This window comes from Orcinus orca, chromosome 16 (genome assembly GCF_937001465.1).
Source record: "Orcinus orca chromosome 16, mOrcOrc1.1, whole genome shotgun sequence".
NCBI lineage: Eukaryota > Metazoa > Chordata > Mammalia > Artiodactyla > Delphinidae > Orcinus > Orcinus orca.
The window spans coordinates 83,520,284-83,541,225 of NC_064574.1; the positions used below are offsets into that span (position 1 = coordinate 83,520,284).

The 20,942-nt window shown below is 50.4% G+C and overlaps 1 protein-coding gene across 6 annotated transcripts; it reads left to right on the plus strand.

Moving 5' to 3' along the window:
* The first annotated feature begins 629 nt into the window (after positions 1-629).
* On the plus strand, positions 630-13,915 carry INTS15 (integrator complex subunit 15). 6 transcript variants are annotated; one of them, XM_004268945.4, is made up of 6 exons: positions 630-1,100; positions 1,542-1,763; positions 3,793-3,958; positions 8,096-8,620; positions 9,416-9,455; positions 13,100-13,915. In XM_004268945.4, exons 1-6 carry the CDS (start codon positions 909-911, stop codon positions 13,299-13,301), a joined length of 1,347 nt encoding a protein of 448 aa, XP_004268993.1. In that variant the 5' UTR covers positions 630-908; the 3' UTR covers positions 13,302-13,915. The 6 variants fall into 6 exon arrangements, with proteins under 6 accessions (XP_004268993.1, XP_012388074.1, XP_033282740.1 ...); XM_012532620.3 differs by having other exon boundaries at positions 13,289-13,915; XM_033426849.2 differs by lacking the exon at positions 13,100-13,915 and adding an exon at positions 11,176-13,093.
* Positions 13,916-20,942: the final 7,027 nt, after the last annotated feature.

Below are 20,942 nucleotides of genomic sequence, written 5' to 3' on the forward strand. Positions count from 1 at the left end.
GCCTCTTGTGGCCACATTCAAGTCATTTCTGCTGTTTTTAAAATCCCAGGCTAGCCCCGCTGTTCATTCATTGCAGAGAGATGAATGCAGGAAAAGAGATTCACAGAAAGTGCTGAGGGTTTTGAGGTCGTAGTGGTCAGGCGCAGGAGACATGATTCCTATGGCCCTCCCAGGCTAGGCGGGGCCCATCTGGAGGGGGCTGGGGAATAGGGACTCGCAGGCAGGCAGGCATCATTTGTCGTCGCAGCCCCGAGTTCAGACTAGATATAGCGTTAAAGATGAACGGCTGGGGCCTGAGCCACGGCCCTGCACCACCACCCTATCCTTGGAAAAGCTCCATGAAATCACATGTGTAGGCTTTGAACGCCGCGCAGAGAAAGCAAGGGGAGCTCCGGGCGGGCCTTGAGGGGCTGGGGGGCGCGCACAAGACCTAGATTGCGTTCTCTGGTGGATGTGGCCCCCAGCTCGGCAGCTCGGGACCCGCTCGGCGGTCGCGGGGCCCGGGGGCGGGGTTCAGGGGCGGGGCCCTTCCGCGCCCGCGGGCCGAGCCGCCAGGGGGCGCCCTCAGGGGGCGGGCCCTCGCCACCGCCTGCGCTTGGCCCTTGCGGGCCGCCGTTGCCGCGGTCGGCATCTGCCGCCTTTCGACTCCGCGGCATCGGGTTCTCAGGGCTGTTGGTGGCGCCGGAGTCGCACACCCGGGGCGCCCGCTGGCCGCCGGCGGCGGCGGTGGCCCCCTGAGCGGGCCCGAACGGGGAGCGGGGAGCGGGCGGGCGCCGCGGCCCAGGCCCAGGGTCGGCGGGCGGAGGCCGACTCGCGGCCTCTTTGTCTCGGCAGCGGCGGGCGCGTCCGCGGGGCCCGGGGCGGAAGTCCCGCCGCGCTCCCGGCGCCCCGGCCGCAGAGGTGGCACCATGAGCGACATCCGCCACTCGCTCCTGCGCCGCGACGCGCTCAGCGCCGCCAAGGAGGTGCTGTACCACCTGGACATCTACTTCAGCAGCCAGCTGCAGAGCGCGCCGCTGCCCATCGTGGACAAGGGCCCTGTGGAGCTGCTCGAGGAGTTCGTGTTCCAGGTGCCCAAGGAGCGCGGCGCGCAGCCCAAGGTGCGCCGGGCGTTCGGCTGCCGCGTCCCCGATAAGTAAACTCCGGCTCCTTTTTCCTTCTCGGTGACAAGCGTCGGCCAGACCACAAACGCTCTTCGGATCGGGGGCTCCGTCCTCACCCTTGGCCTTGCTCCTTCAGCAGCAGCCAAAATGCCCGTTTTGCGGGGCTTGTGACAACCATGTCTCAATGGTGTTAAAGGAAGAGACTTTAAAGGCCTGTTACCGAGAATCTCAAACCGCTGTAGGTCATCCTGAGCCCCCTAGGGTGATGCATAATGACGTAGAATGGTATTTCTCGAGATTAACAGTAGAGAGTTCTCCGTGGGACCCGGGCTTTAGGGAGGTGAAAAGTTCCCTGGTGAAACCAGTGTTTTCTGTTTTCTCACTGTGTGGAATTAATAGGCCGAATTTCTCATCGCTTCTCCTGGATTTGTTTTACAGAGATTGAATTCACTTCAGGAGCTCCAACTTCTTGAAATCATGTGCAGTTATTTCCAGGAGCAAACCAAGGACTCTGTCCGGCAGATTATTTTCTCATCCCTTTTCAGCCCCCAAGGGAACAAAGCCGATGACAGCCGAATGAGCTTGTTGGGAAAGCTGGTCTCCATGGCAGTGGCTGTGTGTCGAATCCCAGTGTTGGAATGTGCAGCCTCCTGGCTCCAGGTACGTCTCTAGAGATAGCATCTCTGAGAGTATCTGAAGAGGTGTTTCGTGTCAGGAAGTTTAATTTAATTGGATTTCTAGAGAGGTCTTTTCCATATGTTATCTCCTTGATGTTCCTGCCCTGTATGCTGATACCCCACACCTGTATATACAGGTGATCACCATTCTTGAGAAAACAGTAGTTTGTAACGGTAAATGAAGGCTCCATCTTCAGAATAAGTGAAAACTAATTTTTCTTAGTTGAAAACAATAAGGTAGGATTTTGAAAACAGCTATGCATGCAGTCTCAAAGATTGGATTCTTTTTTTTTTTAAGGTCACTATGTGTCAAACTGTGGCAATGTTTGCTTGTTTTTTATACAGTTAGATCAGTAAACATGGGAGTTGTTCCGGGGTGCCACTTCAAAGCTGATGGCTCTTCTAATGGATATGGACATAGGAGCCTTCTATAGTGTTTTTAAATATGTAAAAAAAAAAAAAAAAAGTATTTTCATAGTAGACTTCGTGTTAGATAGTGTTTTGGAAGATCTATTCTGTTTTGCTTTTTCGTTACTCAGAGTTGTTGAAAAATTCATAATCCACTTAGAGTAATTATTAACTCAAATTTTTGATTAACATCCTCAGCTAAGCTAGCAAAATTTACTACATTCAGTTTTTCAAACCTGCTTCATTCCCAAGGACTTGACATCATTTGGGTTTTTTTCAATTTATTTAAAAGTTTTTCCTGTGATCTTATTTATTTTTAAAATTTGGCTAGTAAAAATATATTGTGTTCTTTGTAATACACAGGTAAATCTCAAGGGAATCTGTACCTTAATGGCCACCATTCTGATTTCTGGGACACCTGAATAAATCTTGTGTGTTGTATTTAATGTCAAGATTACCTCTATCCCTTGACAACCTGATGAAGTCAAGTTTAGCATCTTGAAATTCATCATATAATTTTCCATTTATCTCTCATGGTGCTGTTGCGCTGGCATTTTGGCAAAGTGAAAGCAGATGTTAACAACAGGAAAGGGTCTTGTGGCTTGGGTCAGGGTTTGCCACGCTGGGGTGTAGGGCTGCAGCTTCCTCCAGAGAAAAGGGTGGAGATGGCTGGTTTGGTGCGTGAATGAACAATCTGGCCTGATGCCTCCTTGCAGTTTGCCCTGCAGGCTGTGTTGTAGCCCTGAAACTGTAGCATCCTGAACAATGGTTAAATGTGGCTACAGATGGGCATCTGAGTGGGAAGGAAAAAGACGGGAGGGTGGTGATGTAGGGTTCAAAAGTATTAATGGAATCCGTAATAGGAAAGGACTGTAGGAAAATTTGAGAAAGTACTGCTCTAAATCATGTGATAGTTCACAGACTCTCCTAAGTCACATCAAAGTGGTACCAACTGGTAATTTTTACCTTTGGAGTCTCACCTGTAGGGTTACAAAAATTGTCGTTTCCTCACTTGAAGTCAGGAATGATGTTTTCTGAAGTAAACTTCAAAGGTCGGCAGGCCTTTCATGTAAAGGGCAAGATAGTAAACATTTTAGGCTTTTCGGGTCATATAATCTCTCTCTTTTTTAAAAAAAATATTTGGCTGCTCCGGGTCTTAGTTGCTGCATGCGGGATCTTTGTTGCCACGTGCGGGATCTTTAGTTGCGGCATGCAGGATCTGGTTCCCTGACCAGGGATCGAACCCGGGCCCCCTGTATTGGGAGCGTGGAGTCTTAGCCACTGGACCACCAGGGAAGTCCCTTGGGTCATATGACCTCTGTCACCCCTACTCAGCTGTGCCCTTGTAGTGCAGGAGCAGCCTGAGACAATAGCAAACACATGAGCAGGGCTGTGTTTAAATAAAACTATTTACAGAAAGAGGTGGCAGGGTGGATTTGGTCTGTGGGCTTTCATTTGCCAATCTCTGCTTCAAAGTAAGCTGTTAACGTCTTCTTCCCCTCTTGGAAGGGGTTCTGCCAGTTCTGATCTTCACCACGTGTACATAGTTGCTAGTCTCCTGGCTCACGACACCTGTAGTTACGTGGACTGTGGCTTCTTTCCAGCGGACGCCTGTGGTCTACTGTGTGCGGTTAGCCAGGGCCCTCGTGGATGACTACTGCTGTCTGGTGCCGGGATCCGTTCAGACGCTGAAGCAGATATTCAGTGCCAGCCCTCGCTTCTGCTGCCAGTTCATAACCTCAGTCACTGCGCTGTATGACCTGTCGTCAGGTAAACTTTAAGCAGATTGTTACCCTTAAGGAGGCTTCGGCCGATTGCTAGTTGTATTTGCACTGAACACCCAGCCAGCGGATGGCCTTTTTTTTTTTTTTTCTCTCTCTCTCTGAAATGTATATTTTATTTCAGGCTGAAAGCTAAAGGGATGGGCCACCTGCACCTCTGGAATTTGCTAACAGGGAACTTTCCTTAGTGAGTCCCATTTGCCTGACTCAGAATGGTCCGGGTGGCAGACAGCTAATAAGGAAGGGTCTGGTGTCTGGGACAGATGTGGCTTTCTCCCCAGACATGACCTGCTTTTTTTTTTTTTTTTTTTTTTTTTGTGGAACACACCACTCAGCATGTGTGGTCTTAGTTCCCCAAGCAGGGACTGAACCTGTGGTCCCTGCATTGGAAGCACAGCATCCTAACCAGTGGGCCACTGGGGAAGTCCCCATGCCTTGCTTTTTTATTCCCGACTTTTTATTTTGAAAAATTGCAAAACTTCAGGAAAGCTGCAAGAATGTTACAACAGAGGTTTGTGTATCTCTCACCAAGGTTCACCAGTTATTAACATTTGCCATATATTCTTTTTTTTCTCTTTTCCTTTTGCTCTCTCTTTCTTTCCCCTTCTCTCCACATACACACTCACAAGTATTTTTTTCCTGAACCCTTGAGCTTGTTGCCAGTGTCAGGTACCAAGTACTTAAATGTGTATCTAAGAACAAGAACGTTCCCTTACACAAACATACCATTATCACATGTAAGAAATTAAATACTGACAGAATACTTTTATCGCATATATTTAGCCATTGTTCAGATTTCCTTGATCGTCTCAATAATGTCTTTTATAGCCTTTTTCCCCCCTTTTGAGGGACCAGGAGAATTCAGGATCCAGTCAAGGCTCATACATGGTGGTTACGTCACTTTGGTCCTTTTAAAATAGTTCCCACACAGACGTAGAGAATGGAATTGAGGACACGGGGAGGGGGAAGGAGAAGCTGGGACGAAGTGAGAGAGTGGCATGGACGTATGTACACTACCAAATGTAAAACAGATAGCTAGTGGGAAGCAGCTGCATAGCACAGGGAGATCAGCTCGGTGCTTTGTGACCACCTAGAGGAGTGGGATAGGGAGGGTGGGAGGGAGATGCAAGAGTAAGGAGATATGGGGATATATGTATACATACAGCTGATTCACTTTGTTATACAGCAGAAACTAACACACCATTGTAAAGCAATTATACTCCAATAAAGATGTTAAAAACAAAAATAAAGCAGTTCCCAGCCTTTAAAAAAATCTCTGTGATATTGACATTTTTTGAGAGCTCAGGCCTGTTGTTTTGCAAAATGTCCCTCAATTTAGTTTTGTCTGTTTCCTTATGAAAGGCTCAAGTTAAACATTTGTGGCAACAATATTACCCAGGCCGTGATGTGTCCTTCCTGCGCCGGGAGGCAAGCGTGTCTGTTGGCCTGTGGGTGATGTTCTGAGACTTCCTTAGCAAGGTACCAGGAGAGGGCCTCAGGGAGGCCATTAGATGGCATTTGACTTCAGCTGGGAGAAGCCCACGGCCGTCGTCCCTGTCCAGCAGCAGAGCCCTCTGGACCCCCAATAAAGAAAACCAAGAGTTGACCAGCTCTGGTTGAATTGTGGCAGGGGTCTCAGACCCCACCCACTGGGCCCTGCTGCCCACCTTCCTCCCCCAGGAGTGGGTTCCAAGGAACATGGATTGACAAGCACTGAGTCCTTCTACATCTGTGTCCTTGAATGACCCCCACAGCCCTTGCGGCCCCTGGCTAGGGCTGCTGCCCTTGCTTTGCATCTGGGGAAGGTACAGGCCTCGCCCTTGTGAGCAGCTTTCTCTGCTGAGGCAGACCCGAAGCCCGCTGTTCTAGTTCAGGTTCCTCCTCTGCCCTCAGCTCTGGCCGCTCAGAGGGCTGGCAGGTAGCCTCTTTCTTCTCCTGGTCTAATAGCTAACCCAGCTGCTGGAAAGCCTTAGCAGCATTCTCCACTTTTGTTCAGTCCAGCATTGGTCTCCTGCCAGCACCCTGATTGTATTTGATTCTCCTTTTATTTGTAACTCTCTTCCTTGCCGTTAGACTTTTTAGTTCTCTTGAGAAAGTTCGCGTGGACCTACCGTGAACGTTTAAGTGCGTATCACACCCGCGTGTAATTGCATACTTGGCTTTCGTCGCTGCGTGCCGCTCGCTGGGATGGGTGGCAGGGCTTGTGGGCGCCCCGCTGCTGGGGTGGAGTCTTCCCTGGCGCTCTCCTAAGAGGCTTCTCGAGAGCTCTTAATAGCTAGGCACGGTGTTTAGGCCTTTTGTGTTCCCATAGGAAGGATTTGCAGCATCGTAGTTGCTCCTTCAAGTCATCGGTTATTCCAGGGCGACAAGGACAGAAATTGGCCTTAACATTGGGAATGGATTCATTAACATATGGAGAAGGAAATAATGTTCGGAAAATACCACTAACGTTCTAGGATGGACATGAGACGTGGTATTTTTCTCTTAAGTCAGTTTGCCAGTCTGACATGTCAAGTCTTTTTTTTTAAACCACTCTGTCGAGGTAGGACTGACATAGAGAGAGCTATGTATTTATATGTACAATTGGATGAGGTTGGAGATACGGACATCCCTGGCTCCATAGTGGTGGCCCAGAGGGTGGGCCTGAGTCCGCTGGCAGCAGGTGCTTGCCGCTGCTCTTGGTACTGTGGCTGACGGGCATCTGTGCCTCCGAAGCTGTGAAACGGAAGGGGCTTACCTAACCAAACAGAACACCCTCTTGCCCCATTGTCACAGGGAACCTGGGTCTCTGCATACGAAGGTTGTGGAGATTATTCACGCAAGTACACACGCTCACGTGTACTCACCGAGCACACGTGTACACAGCATGTGTGCATATGCCACCTTCAGGCTCCGGAGATGCCCCAGCTAGACGTGTGTGGGGCGGGGGAGGGGCTGGGTTGCTGGAGGACCGGGCCTGAGACTGGCGTGTCCCAGACAGAAACGTTTCGGGGAGTCAAGGGGCCGGACACAGGGTCACCACTGTTTATTTTGCCAAGTAAAGGTCATAGACGACAACTCCCTCTTGTCACCGTCATTTCGTAGCAGAAGGGAAGGGCGTGGGTCAGCCCCCAAGCAGTAGACAGTCCCAGGGGAAAGGCCGGTGTCTCCTGAGAAAGAGCAGTTGGAGACTTCACACCAACACGGGGCTCACTCTGCCCCTCAGTCTCTCTTCTCATGCCTGGCTCTGGACCTCAGCAGCCCGGAAGGGACTCCGTCATCCCCAGCTTCATGAGCTGAGGTGTGCACAGCCCCAGAGGCAGGAGGCTGGGGACCCGCTCCCACGCACACACAGCCTAAGGGCAGTGTCCGCTGACCCCAGGATGGGCGGTGTAGCCTAGTGGTAAGAGCTGGGCCACCTGGGGTCGGGTCTGGGCCCACCACGTAGTTTTAATGAGTCTGGAGAAAATGATTTAACATCTCTGTGCCTCAGTTTCCTCATCCTCTATATAATAGATGGTTTGTTTGAGGATTAAGTGAGTTCATCTGTGGTAGGACTTAGCCCGGTGCCTGGCACGTCATAAACTCAGAATAAATATCAACTTTTGTCTTTAAAGTTACTGTTCTCTGTCTTGCCATAGAATGTACTAGATCTCAGGACTCACAGGAGGCCAGGCCTTGCTTAGAGTTTCCAGGTTTGGGGCTGGGATGGCTCCTGGCAGCAGACAGATCGTTGTCTGGACTTTGAGCTGCTCCCTGACGGCCCCCGTAGCTGTCACCGTACCACTGAGGGGACACCAAACACAGGGATGAAACCTACTCACAAGGGAAGGGATGAAGTGTGGTGGTGGTAGTGCTGGACATAGATAGTGGACTTTTATTTAAATTGACACGTAGGATCACAGGCATCATAGAGTTCTAGGGAATTGTTGGTTTAATATGTTGAACCCAACCATGGCCAGGCCTTCCTAAGTCGGATGAGAGCCCAGCCCTCTCGGAGGGGCCGTTCCAGGAAAGGAGACAGAGGGTAGGTGAGGACAGAGGTGCGTCGTCCGGATGTCGGGTGATGAGTACTGTGAGCTTGAAGGTCTGTCTGTCCCTGTCTCCTGTCCGTGGGGCTGAAGACCCTTCTGACTTTGTTTTGCAGACGATCTCATCCCACCGTTGGACTTGCTTGAGATGATTGTCAACTGGATTTTTGAGGACCCGAGGTTGATTCTCATCACTTTTTTAAATACTCCAATCGCAGCCAATCTCCCAATAGGATTTTTAGAGCTCACCCCGCTCACTGGATTGATCCGCTGGTGTGTGAAGGCCCCTCTGGCTTATAAAAGGAAGAAGAAGCCCCCCTTAGCCAATGGCCCCGTCACTGCCAAAGTCACCAAGGACTCGGGGGGGACGGACAGAGATTCCCACCTCTTGTACTCAAAGCTCCACCTCAGCGTCCTGCAGGTCCTCATGATGCTCCAGGTGCACTTGACTGAGAAGAACCTGTACGGCCGCCTGGGGCTCATCCTGTTTGACCACATGGTCCCGCTGGTGGAGGAGATCAACAGATTGGCGGATGAACTGAACCCCCTCAACGCCTCCCAGGAGATCGAGCTCTCCCTGGACCGGCTGGCACAGGCTCTGCAGGTGGCCATGGCCTCTGGAGCCCTGCTGTGCACGAGAGGTGGGTGATTGCCTGCCCAGGCCTCCCGGGGGTGGGTCACCACCACCCGCCGGAAAGAAAATCGGGGCTCCTGGACAAGGGCTGTTTTCCGCTTTTAGGACTTCTTTCCTCTCAGTGAACGCAGGGTAGGTGGGCGGAAGTTGCAGGACGTGCCCAGGTAGAATCCTGTGGCCGTGGCATCTGGGTGTCTCCTGGCTGTTTTGCCCAGGCCTGGGGATGCCTCCAGAGCACAGATAATAATGGCTTAATCTCCTTCCTCTTAGGGAATCTTTTCTTTTTCTGCAGTTCTTTTGCATTGCAGCATAATTTACGTACAATGAAATGCACCTGTTTAAGTGCAGGAACCATTCCCATCACCTGTTCAGAGGGCTCCTTAATTCTGCATTTCAGTGCTTGAACTCGCCCAGAAGAATGATCTGATGCTAATGACACACTTCTGTTTGCTCTTTGACTGCTGGCTCACAGACGTTGCCTGAGGCCCTTGCAGTCGTCCCTGGAGATGGGTTTCCCTCTTATCTCGCTCTTAGCCTTGGGCGTCTGATCTGTTGTCTCTGGGCCTTTTCCCAGCCATCTGACAAATTACCAGTAGAGCTGCCCCCTTTCCTAAGTGATGTCTTCTGTTGAGGGCGTGTGTTAAAGCAAAAATGGAAGAAAAAGAGAGCCCCGCTTCTAAATGGTGCTAGGAAGGTGAGCATGAGGTACTGTTACTGTCTCGCTCGCATCCTTGAACATCAGCAAACCTCTCACCTCGTCATCTCCAGGCCGTTCCTTAATTCTGTGTCTCCTTCATTTCAGATGACCTGAGAACCTTGTGCTCCCGGCTGCCCCATAATAAGTAAGTATCCTCCCAACACTTCTGGCTGGGCGGGGGTGGGTGAGGGAGTGGTGGGGTGCAAGGCAGGGCGGACCCCTTGTCCTGGCTTCTTGGGGAGAGCTGGTTTGCAGGGTCTAGAGCGTCTGTGAATAAGGGGCCCCCCAGAACCTGACAGTAAGTGGGGGAAATGGATGTGATAGCATAACACAGGAGAGGAGGCCCGAGCAGGGAGTCCATCAACGAGGTAAGAAAAGTGGCCATCCTTCTGGGCGTCAAGGAAGAAGCCGGAGCGAACTCGGGGGCCTTTACTGCTCACTAAGTCAGCGTGCGTGTGGGTCGTGGTGATGGCATGTGCTGTGGCGACATTGATCGCACAGCCCTCACGGAAGTACTGTGTCGGTTAGGCCAGCGCCTTGGTCTCGGGTGGCACAGACCGGGTTCTGAGCGTGGTTCTGTCTGTGGTTTGCTGTGACGCCGGGGTTGACTCTTTTGCCTTGGCTTCCCCCCTTGTAAAATGGGGACCGTAATTCACCTGCCTCCCAGGGTTGTAGTGAGGTGTAAATGAGGTGGTATTTGCAAAGTTGTTTGTCCACAGCACACGGGAGTCTCTCCCGTAAGTGGTCGTTATTGTCCTAATGTGGGGGGAAGCAGTGGTAATAGTGGTGAAAAGCAGGAACTGTGTGGTCCTAACAGCTTCTGGTGAGAATTCCACCCCTACTACTTCCTATCTGTAAGACCTTGGGCAAGTTCCCACTACCCCTGTTTTCTCTATAAAATCAAGAAAACAATAGTACCTGCCTCAGGTCCCCCTGCCTCCCCCGCCCTGCTCCCCTCATAGGAGTTTTGTGAGGATTAATTGAGTAAAAACATAGAAAGCACTTAGAATGGTACTTGACATGTAAATAACCTAAGAAGTGTTAGCTACTGTAACTTTTACTGTTATTTGTGTAACAGGAGTTTCTCTTAATCGAATTAATTTCACTGAAGCTAAGAAGCAAAAAGCTATGTGCACAAAAATGTTTCATGCAAAGGCAGTCTTATCAGTAGCAAAAAGTCAGAAACAAGCTAACCATCCCATGGCATGGGGATACTTAGTAAGTTAGTAGTGATACATCAGAAGGATGGAACATTATGTGTCCACTAAAAACAGTGATTGTGGCCACCGTGTGAGGAGATGTTTATACTTGAAGGCAGAACTGCCCTGCTGCCTGCTGTGTGCACCTGGGCAGGGTTTACAGGAATGAAAACAGCCAAGTTCTTTCTTCAGAGGGTCGCACTGGTTTTTAAAGTGGCTGGTGGGGCTCCAGGGCTGGCGTTGGCAGGCAGTGCGGACAGAGGGTGAGCAAGCCCACTGGGCCCCTTGGCACCGTGTGTGCTCCCAGCCGCCCAGGGCCTGACCCACCAGCCCTGCCAGGGCCCGGCGGTGGGGCAGGTGTGGCAGGCTGAGCAGAGGCTTAATTTGAGGCCAGAAGATGGGCCAGATGCTACTTCCCGGGCTGACAGGAGAGGAGCTGCGGCCAGAAGGCCGGGAGCTTGGCGTCGGGCCCTAAGGGGCAGGTAGCTCCAGGCAGGCATCTGGGTGGTTAAACGGGGGTTTCTGGAGCAACAGAACGGTCCACCTTGAGAAATGACATCGGCAGGGTGGACAGCTTGTCCAGAGGCCACCTCGCCCTCGGGAGCCCACACTGTTCCTTTGTCTCCCTCCCTCCGTCCCTTCCTTCTTTCCTTTCTTCCCTCCAAGAAAGTCTCCTGCGTCTGAGGACATCGCCAGTGCACGTGGCACCTCTTCACCTCCTCGCACTAATCCCTTTGCGACCTTTTCCTTCTTTGTGCACAGCTTTTATGTAATGTTTAATGTTTTCAGGGCATTAAAATGTGATAGGGTATGAATCGTTTATCATCTCAGTGTTACAACTAGGGGTCCCCGTGGGAATCCTCTGGAACTTCTAACAGCCCCGAGGGACCCCCCCCCCCCCCCCCAGGGGCCTGTAGCTGCTGCTCCGACGTACAGCCCTGGGCCCCAGTCCCCCGGGGGCAGCCTGACACTGACATGGGGAAAGAGTGGCCCACAGTCGCTTGGACTACCTCTTTGATTTCTGATTGTTCCTTTTGTGTTAATTGTCTTCTGGACTAGACCAGAAACTTCCTGAAACCCCCTCTCTCTGTGGCAGGGTGTGCAGGTTCAAACGAGCATGTGACCTACCTTTTGCCTCCGCAGTGTATTCCCTCCTTAGACTTACTGATTTGTTTGCTTAGTTTCCTTGAATTTCTTACCCAGAGTTATTAAACCGTAGTAGTTATTAAAACGTAGTGAAGAGAGTCAGAAGAGCTTCAAGCCACTAAAAGGCACCAGCTTTCTTCACACCTGGGTTTACTGCCTGAGCCCCTCCTGGGGGCCCAGGGTACCAGACTTTGTACTTGGTGGGTGGGAGAGAGTGAGGGTCACTCTGCCAAAGACCTAGGCCCGCCCCCCGCTTCATCTCAGAGCTCCAGGAAGCAGCCAACCGTAGTCAGTCGCCCAAGGGTGAAGTGGCCCGTCGGGGTGGGCTTTCGCTGGGCCAAGCAGGACAGCATGCAGGGAAGGTGTGGCCTCGTGGGACCGGGAAGCTGAGGGGCAAGTGGTGGGCAAGAACGGGACCTGGCAGGCGGGGTTTGGTGGTGTGGAGGGACAGTGTACACACTCGAGAGACAGGACCCAGCCGGAGCCACGGCCCTGGGTGAGGCTGGGAGAGCAAAGCACAGAGGCCAGGGGATCCAGGGGGAGGGCAGGGCTGGGGAGGGGTCCTCTGTCCTGAAGGGGCGTAACCGGGGGACTTGGTTATTTCAGGCTGAGTCCGGACAAGCTAGAGGTGGAGAGAAAGTCAGGACGCTCTGCTGATGGTGCTGAGAGGGGAGGGTGGCATTAGATAGGATGAGACTAATGAGAGGAAGCTCTTCAAGGGGTCTCAGAAGGGACCAGCATAGGAGGCGACATTGAATTCAGGAGCAGGGAGGACTTCCTGGAGGCAGAGGCTGTTGAAGTGCTGAACCACAGAGAGCGGAGCGCAGGCCAGGGTGGGAGGGGCTTGGGGAGGGGAGTGGGGCAGGAGGGGGCCCTGAAAGTGGGTGAGGGCTGGTCCAGGCCGGGGCCATTCCTGAGGACTCCGGACGTCAGGGTCATGTGAAAAGCCACCTTCTGTGTGGCTTTGCTTGGAGTTCAGTTAGGACTCGGTCACCAGGAGTGACTTGCAGAACGTGGCCCTCTGTCCTGTTTGCTGTGGCTCCTCAGTCACAGCCCCCGAAGGTGTGGACAGGTGAGGCTGACACCAGTGCACACCTGCACGGTCCCCAAGCCACAGACGCCAAGGCTGTGTCGGAGCTTCTGCAGACTAAGGCCCCCTCCCTCCCTCCCCATCGCTGCCGGCAGGATCCCGGCTTTCCCACCACGGCCCCTCGCCTCTCCAGGCCCCAGTCTGTCAATACATCCCGCTGCCTCCAGGTCACCCCCATCCTGCTACCCAGCCATGAGCCACCCTCCAGCCTCCCTGGAAACTTGGTGTCTGTTCCAGCACAGGAGCAAGGACCACCACGGCAGCCTAGCCTGCCCCCCACCCATAGCGCCACGGGTTGGGCGGATGCCACCATTGGCACCGTTGGCATCCTAACCCTTCTCCTTGTGTTTGCAGCCTTCTCCAGCTGGTGATCTCGGGCCCCGTGCCGCAGTCGCCGCACGCGGCGCTCCCTCCCGGGTTCTACCCTCACATCCACACACCCCCGCTGGGCTACGGGGCTGTGCCGGCCCACCCTGCCGCCCACCCTGCCCTGCCCACGCACCCCGGGCACACCTTCATCTCAGGCATGACCTTCCCGTTCAGGCCCATCCGCTAGGCTGGCCCCCGCGAACCGCTGAGTGGCACCGTGCCTTCCATGCCTGGTTGGAGGAAGCCTTCCCAGGAAAGGACGACCGATCCATAGGAGAGGGCTCGGGGGGCAGCCGGGCGGCCCCTCCTCGCTGCAGAACCACAGAACCGGGTCGGTGCGGAAGTTCTGCGACGTCGCCGTCCAGGCACCTCCTACCCGTCTCATTCGTAAAAGTCCAGATGGGATCGATGTAAGGAAACGTCCAGCCCTCTGCGGAGCGATGCGGGCATCTTTAAAAGCTGCCAGGGCTGTGAACCTGTGGTCTGGGGTGTCACTGCGGACACACGCCCTGAGCCTGTGCCGTCGGAGCACTGGTGGAGGAGCAGCGTGTGCGAGTCCACGTGTCTGGCCTCCCTCCTTGTGGACGGGCTGTGTCCCGCCAGGAGCACAAGGCACTCCCATGGCTCCGGGAGCGCAAGGCTGAACCGCCGGCATGGCAAGCTCTCACCCAGCACTTGGTCCCCACGGGTCGGGGGAACCTGTGAGCGTGGCCCCCATCAGTAGGGAAAGGAACGTCTCTGTTTTATTGGGGTCTCTAAGTTTTCCTTCCATATGTTCAAATAAATTTTTTCTAAACAGTTTTATAGACTTTATGGCCTGTATTTTAAAAACTTAGTAGCTGTGAGCCTCGGAGATGTCCTCCCCAGTCCGCCGCGATCCTGGTGAGAAGATTGGATACAATTGTAGGTGCTCCTTTTGGCAGAAACGCTGCAGGCCCTCCCCGCGCCCTGTGCAGGGCACCCAGGGTCTGTCTGCTTCAGTTACGGTTCCTTTCTTCCTTCAGGAACAAAACTCAGGCCTGAGGAGTTTTCTCCAGCACGCGGTTGGAAGGTATCTGCTCGGAGTTCTCACTTATTGGTTTGGGGAGGAAGGAAAGATAACCAGTAACCCCATGGCTGGGCTCCCCTAGGCTGAGCGTGAGGAACGAGAGGCGGCTACAGCAAACAGTGAGCGTGGAGGACCAAGATTAACTCGGGGTAAAATGTAACCTTGCCGTTGTTTACCCTGCTGCTGCTGAAGTCCGTGCCCTGGAAGACCAGATGAGAGAGAGAGAGAGAGAGAGAGAGCGCCATACTTGGCCTCCAGGGTCCGTGACCAGGGTGCTTTCTCAGGGACACGAGCTCGTGGTCTTCCGTGGGCCCCGGGAGTGCTCACCGCTGCCCCAGCCGGTGTGTAGGAACCAGCCTGCAAGTGACGCCTATCAGGACCCTGCTTTTAGGTTGCTTTTGAGAGCCGTGAACTAGAGAGGAAATTACCTTTTCTTTGAGTTTGATTTCATTGTCCCTGTGTTTCCTGTTGCCTGTATAAATCTGCTGATGTCAGGGCAGGAGCCAAAGTCAAGTCTCTGCTTCCATCTCTCTTGGTGGGACTCATCCACGGAACTAAGGAGAGTAGCACTTGCTGGTTCTTCGTGTTCAACTCTGGTACCAAGTGTTTCTGCAAAGGGTGGGAAAGGAGCTCTCACACTGCTTCCTGGCTGGAGAGGGTCTCTAAACCTGGCTCTGTCTCGGAAGGTGGTTGTCACCATCCGTGTCCAGGGCTAGATCGTCTTAGCTCCTCTCAGACCCGAGGTGGTTTTTGCCAAAATAAAAATAAAAAGAAGGGTAAAATGTAGGAAATAAAGCCACTAGAGCCACAGACTTCCTTTGTGGTATTTTTAGCAGAATGTGGTCAGTTAAGTCAGCATATTAAAAACGATGGCCCTCCTGTTACGCTGTTATGTGCAGGCGCTTGCTAAGTGTTTTACATCCATTAAAAACTGACATGTGAGAAAATACTAGGCAACATATGAAATAAAGTGTATCTACCCAGAGTGTATAAAGAAACTACACATTAATCCAAAGACATTCCAGTTTTAAAACTGAGTGAAGGACATAAACAGAAAATTCATAGAAGAGAAAACACAAATGGCCAATAAATAAGAAAGGATTCTAAAAGTGGTAACCAGGGAAATATAAATTAAAGTGAAATGCCATAGAAAGTGTCGCTAAAGGTGTGGGGAGAGAAGGATTGCGGTTTGTGGTAGAGTGAATCAGTTGAGCTGCTCTGGAGAAATTAGAAGATAAGATGATTCTGTGGTCCAGCAATACTAGAAAGAGATGTACAAGGGTGTTCAGGGCTGTATTGTCTGTTTTCTAAGTAACGGTTTTATGGGTAGATAATACCCAGTTCACTAATTTAAAGGGTACAATTCAGTGGTTTTCAGTTTATTTACAGAGCTGTGCAACCGTCACCACTATCTGTCTTAGGACATTTCACCATCCGAAAAAGAAGCCCTGCAACGATTACCAGTCACTGACCCCCTCGTCCCAGCACTTGGCAACAACTAGTCTACTTTCTGTCTTCATAGATTTGCCTTTTCTGGACGTTTCATATAAATGGAATCATACGGTATATGTTCTTTTGTGACTGGCGTATTTCAGTTAACATAATGTGTTCAAAGTTCATCCGTACTGTAAAGTGTCAGTTCTTGATTACTTTCTGTGGCCAAATAATATTCCATTGTATGGATGGACCACATTTTGTTTATCCATTTATTAGTTGATGGACATTTGAACTCTTTGGCTCTTATGAATATTGCTGCTATGAACATTTCTGTACAAGGTTTCCTGTGAACATGTTTTTGATTCCTTTGGAGAGAAAGGTATACGTATATATACACATACACATGTATATGGAAATGCTGGGTGCAGTATTTCTTTAATAAGGAAGATCCAGACACACCTCAAATAGGCATCAATAGAGGACTGTCCGACTAGGTGCTGTAAACTTGGGCGTCTCTAGGGACCAGGCAGGTGATGTCAAGGGATGAAGCTTCCAGAATTAGACCCCAGCGGGGACCGGGTTCCGCGCTAAACTAGAGAACACCTAGAGCTGGTCGTTGCCAGACCTGGTCGCTTGGGCCAAGGGAATGTTGCCAGGACTTCTGAGTTTTCACGGAAGATGGAAATACGACTTTTCATGTTGCGTTTTCTTAATTTAAAAACCACATTTGGAAACCAGTCTCTGCTGTTAGAAGTCAAGATGGTGGGGGAGGCTGGGTCGTGACTAGTAGAGGCTGGTTCCACAGGTTTGTGCACTTCTCCATATGTCGTTATCCTTTGATAACAAGTGCCTCCCCCCAAAACCCCAAATACCATGTGGGCTGACCATGACAAAGTCTTAAGCCAGATTGGACCCAGAGGTTTCCTGTTTCTGCCCCTTGGGCTCCCGATACGGAAAGTTCCTCGAGAAATATTTGCCAAGTGAAAGCTTGGATAGCATTATGAAGAGTGTAACGCCTAAAGCCATGTATGTGACAAATAAAAAGACAAGGTGATACTGCAGCTTTCCCACAGGTATACGTGGATGTGTATGTACATGTGTTTAAAAATGGTATACACCAACAGTGGAAACCTCTGGGGGGGGTACTAGAAATGGGGTGACGGCCAAAGGAGACCTTTCCTTCTCTGTACAGTTTTAAAGTTTCATTTTATTTTTTAATTCTTAATTAAAAAAATTAGTCTGGGGACTTCCATGGTGGCGCAGTAGTTAAGAATCTGCCTGCCAATGCAGGGGACACGGGTTCCAGCCCTGGCCTGGGAAGATCCCACATGCCGCGGAGCAACTAAGCCCGTGCGCCACAACTACTGAGCCTGCGCTCTAGAGCCCACGAGCCACAACTACTGAGCCCACGTGCCAAAACTACTGAAGCCCACACGCCTACAGCCTATGCTCCACAACAAGAGAAGTCACCGCAATGAGAAGCCTGCGCACCACAAGGAAGAGTAGCCCCCGCTCACCGCAACTAGAGAAAGCCCGCGTGCAGCAACGAAGACCCAACGTAGCCATAAACAGACAAACAAAATATTCTGAGTCATAATGAAAGACAAGACTTGAATCAGCCCCTGACTACTATAAGTAAGAGCAGCCAGCGTCTGGTATGTGTCCTAGCCAGTACTGCACATGTTTAATATTTTTATAAGGATGATGTATTCACATGTTACTTGTCTAATTAAAAGATAATTTTTTAAAGGAATTTTAGGACTTCGATTTCTGGTAGTGATGGGCTAGATTTTTCAGACCAACCCTTTTACTTTAAATTAAAATGCTGGATAAAATACAGAAGTCCATTGATGAGCCCACAGGTTGCAAAGAACGTGCAGGTCAGGTGCCAAGGGAAAGCAGGTCAGGTGCGCTAAGACACTTTTGCCCTGAGGGCCTCAAGGGTTAAGGGCTCAAAGTGGCGGTCTACTAGGAGACCCTCTCTCCATTTTGCTGGAACCCCCAGGGCTGTACCTTCAGTAAGAACAGAAGACAGCATGGAAGGTTTCCCTGGTGCTGAGCAGAGCCTGAGAAAAACCAAAGGAAAGTCTGGTTCCTGAGAAGTGAGGGACAGGGGTGGGTCCTCACCCTGGTTGACAGCACTGGTTACCCCAGGGCACATCCCACTGTGACCTCAGTCCGTGGGGGTCCTAGACTTGTAGTCCTCCCGGGTACCTGGCAGGAGCAAACACACATCCTCTGGAGGAAAGTCATTCATCCTAGGCTCAGCCCACAAATGACTGTCCAAGGAGAACGGCTGATAAACAGTGAGAAGTGAACCCGGTGCCAAGAGTGGGAACCAGCAGAAAGTCTTCCAGTGTCACAGTTGTCAGAGTCGGACTAAAACAGTCATGTTTAAAGGAATAAAAGATGAATGACACTATCTCCAGGGAAAAAGAAATTGTGAATTACCTAGCAGATTAAAAAAAAGAAGCTGGCTAGAACTTCAAGAAATGAAAAGTAGGATCCCCTACTGAATTCAGTGGAGCTGGTGGGGCTGCAAAATGGTGTAACCCCTTTGGAAAGAAACCTGGCAATATTTAGCAGAATTATATATGTGTTTGCCCTTTGACCCAGGAACCTCCTTTTAGTTCCAATGGCAAAAATAGGAAATAATACACACACAGGTCGTTTCATTGCAGCATTACGTGTAATAGCAAAAGATCAAAAACTTCCTGTGAGTCTATCAACATGTTTTTTTATCCACATGGAAGAGTATTATGCTACTGTTTTTTGGATTTTGTTTTTAAGATATTCTGCCAGGGAGTGACTGCTAGGATTTATTAAGTTAAAAGAAAAAAGCAAGGCCCAGAAAAGTGTGTATAGTTTGCTACCTTTTGCAAAAGGAAGGAGGTGGGGAAATATAAATTGAAATGAAGGAAGGATAAAGGAAAAACTAATAAAATAGTAGCTTAGGGGAAGGGGGAGCAGCAGAGTGAAGTGATAGGAATGGAAACGAGGCTGCTGAATGTACCTTGTTTTGTAGTTTTGACTTTGGGACCATGTAAATGTTTAACTTCATTAAATCAGACAGAAACACAAAGCAAACGGAAGCAGGTGAAATTAACTTGGTATCCGAATCGGTAGCATAACCACACAGAAAAGAAAATCTCCAGTTTCTTTAAAATACAGTATTTTAATGATACCTGTGCCTTCTTCAACTTACGAAATCCTGTTCAACATCACTGAGAATTTTTTAAAATGCAAATTAAAGCGAGGTCATTTTTACCCATCACATTGCCAGCTGTTAAAAAAAAATGTGTGGTTAGCAAGTGTATGTGGCAGAATTATTAGCCATCTACCAGCCATCTGTCTCCTAAAGGACCTCAGTTGGGGCAAATACTTGACAGGCACCTGCTCCGTGGAAGCTGGGCCCCTCCTTGGAATGAATTGTGGTTGGTCTAAACCGGCATGTCCTTCCACACCTCTGCTCGGAATTTGGTTTTGTCATGGGCAGGGGATGTGTTTCTGGCCGGGGTGGGGGCAGGTCTGAGAGAATGGCTTTCTGGAAAGTTCTCTAGCCCAAAGGGACCAGAAATGGGGACACAGCCGTTTTGGTGTTGGTTGGACACTGTCGTCGAGGATATGGCACCTCTATTCTTAGGACATAGGCATCTTGCAGTCCTCTTGGGACTCCTCTTGGTCACTGAGGTATCCTTGGGCCACTAAATTGACCAACCCTAGAACCCCCGCCACTGCACTTCTTCTTACATGAGATAATAGCGTCTTCCTCTCTAAGCCAGTTTTAACTGTTTCTGAAATTTGGAACTGAAAGTATCCTTGATGTGGCAGAGTGGTTGGGAAACAGGCACTTTTATTCTTGGCTGGTAATGGTTTAAATTGGTACAACTTTGTCAGGGCAATATCTATCAAAATTTAAAATATCTGTTTCCGGGAATTCCCTGGCCGTCCGGTGGTTAAGACTCCATCCTTCCAACTGCAGGAGGTGCAGGTTCGATCCCTGGTCGGGGAACTAAGATCCCTCATGCTGTGCAGTGTGACCAAAAAAAATAAAGTAAATAAAATATCTTTGGCCAGCAATTCCACAAGTAGGGCTGTATCTCACAGAAGAACTCTCACAGTTAAATTAAGTTCCATGTACAAGCATGTTTGCAGTATCAAAAGATGAGAAACAGCTTAGATAGTCATCCGTATGGGCCTGGTTAAGTAAATTAAGGTATATCCTTGCAATTGGATTCTAAGAGGGATTTTTTCTAATTCGGTAGGTATTTGTTCTACATGGAAAGATGTCCAAAATATATTTAGTTTAAAGAGCAAGTTGGGAGTTCCCTGGTGGTCCAGTGGTTAGGACTTGGCGCTTTCACTGTCGTGGCCCGGGGTTCAATACCTGGTCGGGGAACTAACATCCTGCAAGCCACAAAAATAAAGAAGTTGTTGCAAGTCAATATGTATATTATGATCCCCGCTGTGTAAACACACTATAAATAAATAACAATATATTCTAGTTATGATGTATCTCTGTTGTTTCTGCCCATTCAAAACTCTGCCCCTTTTTTCCTGCTACTGATAGCATCCTCACTTCACCCCTGAGTCCCTGGCTCCATCCCTGGCCCAGGCCTGGCCTAGCTGAGCTCTGCAGCCCCCGTGGTGATTGCCTGAAAATGAACGCATGAACCCAATGAACCCTAATGAAACCCAATTCTAAGACTTGAGCCAGGGATTTCCCTGGTGGCGCAGTGGTTAAGAATCGCCTGCCAATGCAGGGGACGCAGGTTCGAGCCCTGGTTTGGGAAGATCCCACATGCCACAGAGCAACTAAGCCTGTGAGCCACAACTACTGAGCCCACGTGTCACAACTACTGAAGCCCGTGGGCCTAGATCCCGTGTTCCGCAACCAGAGAAGCCACCACAATGAGAAGCCCGCGCACCGCAACGAAGAGTAGCCCCCACTCACTGCAACTAGAGAAAGTCCACACGCAGCAACGAAGACCCAACACAGCCAAAAATAAATAAATAAATATATTTTTTTAAAAAAAGACTTGAGCCAGAACTACTGGAAAGAGAATCTGTCTTTTCACTTGAAGCTAGGAGGGTGTAAGTCCACAGCTGGGGTGGGAGAGGCGGGGGGGCAATCACGTGGATGGAGGGTGACCACACAGAGGAACACAGAGCTGAGAAATGAAGAGACCCGAAGTCCTTATGATGACACTTGTGCCCTGGATCTTGACATGCCTAAACATGGTATCTATACCCTGGGCTTCTAAATTATGAGTCAATAGATGCTTCCCAACTTTTTTCCTCAAACCAGTTCGGGGTGATTTTCTTTTACCAGCAGCCGAGAGA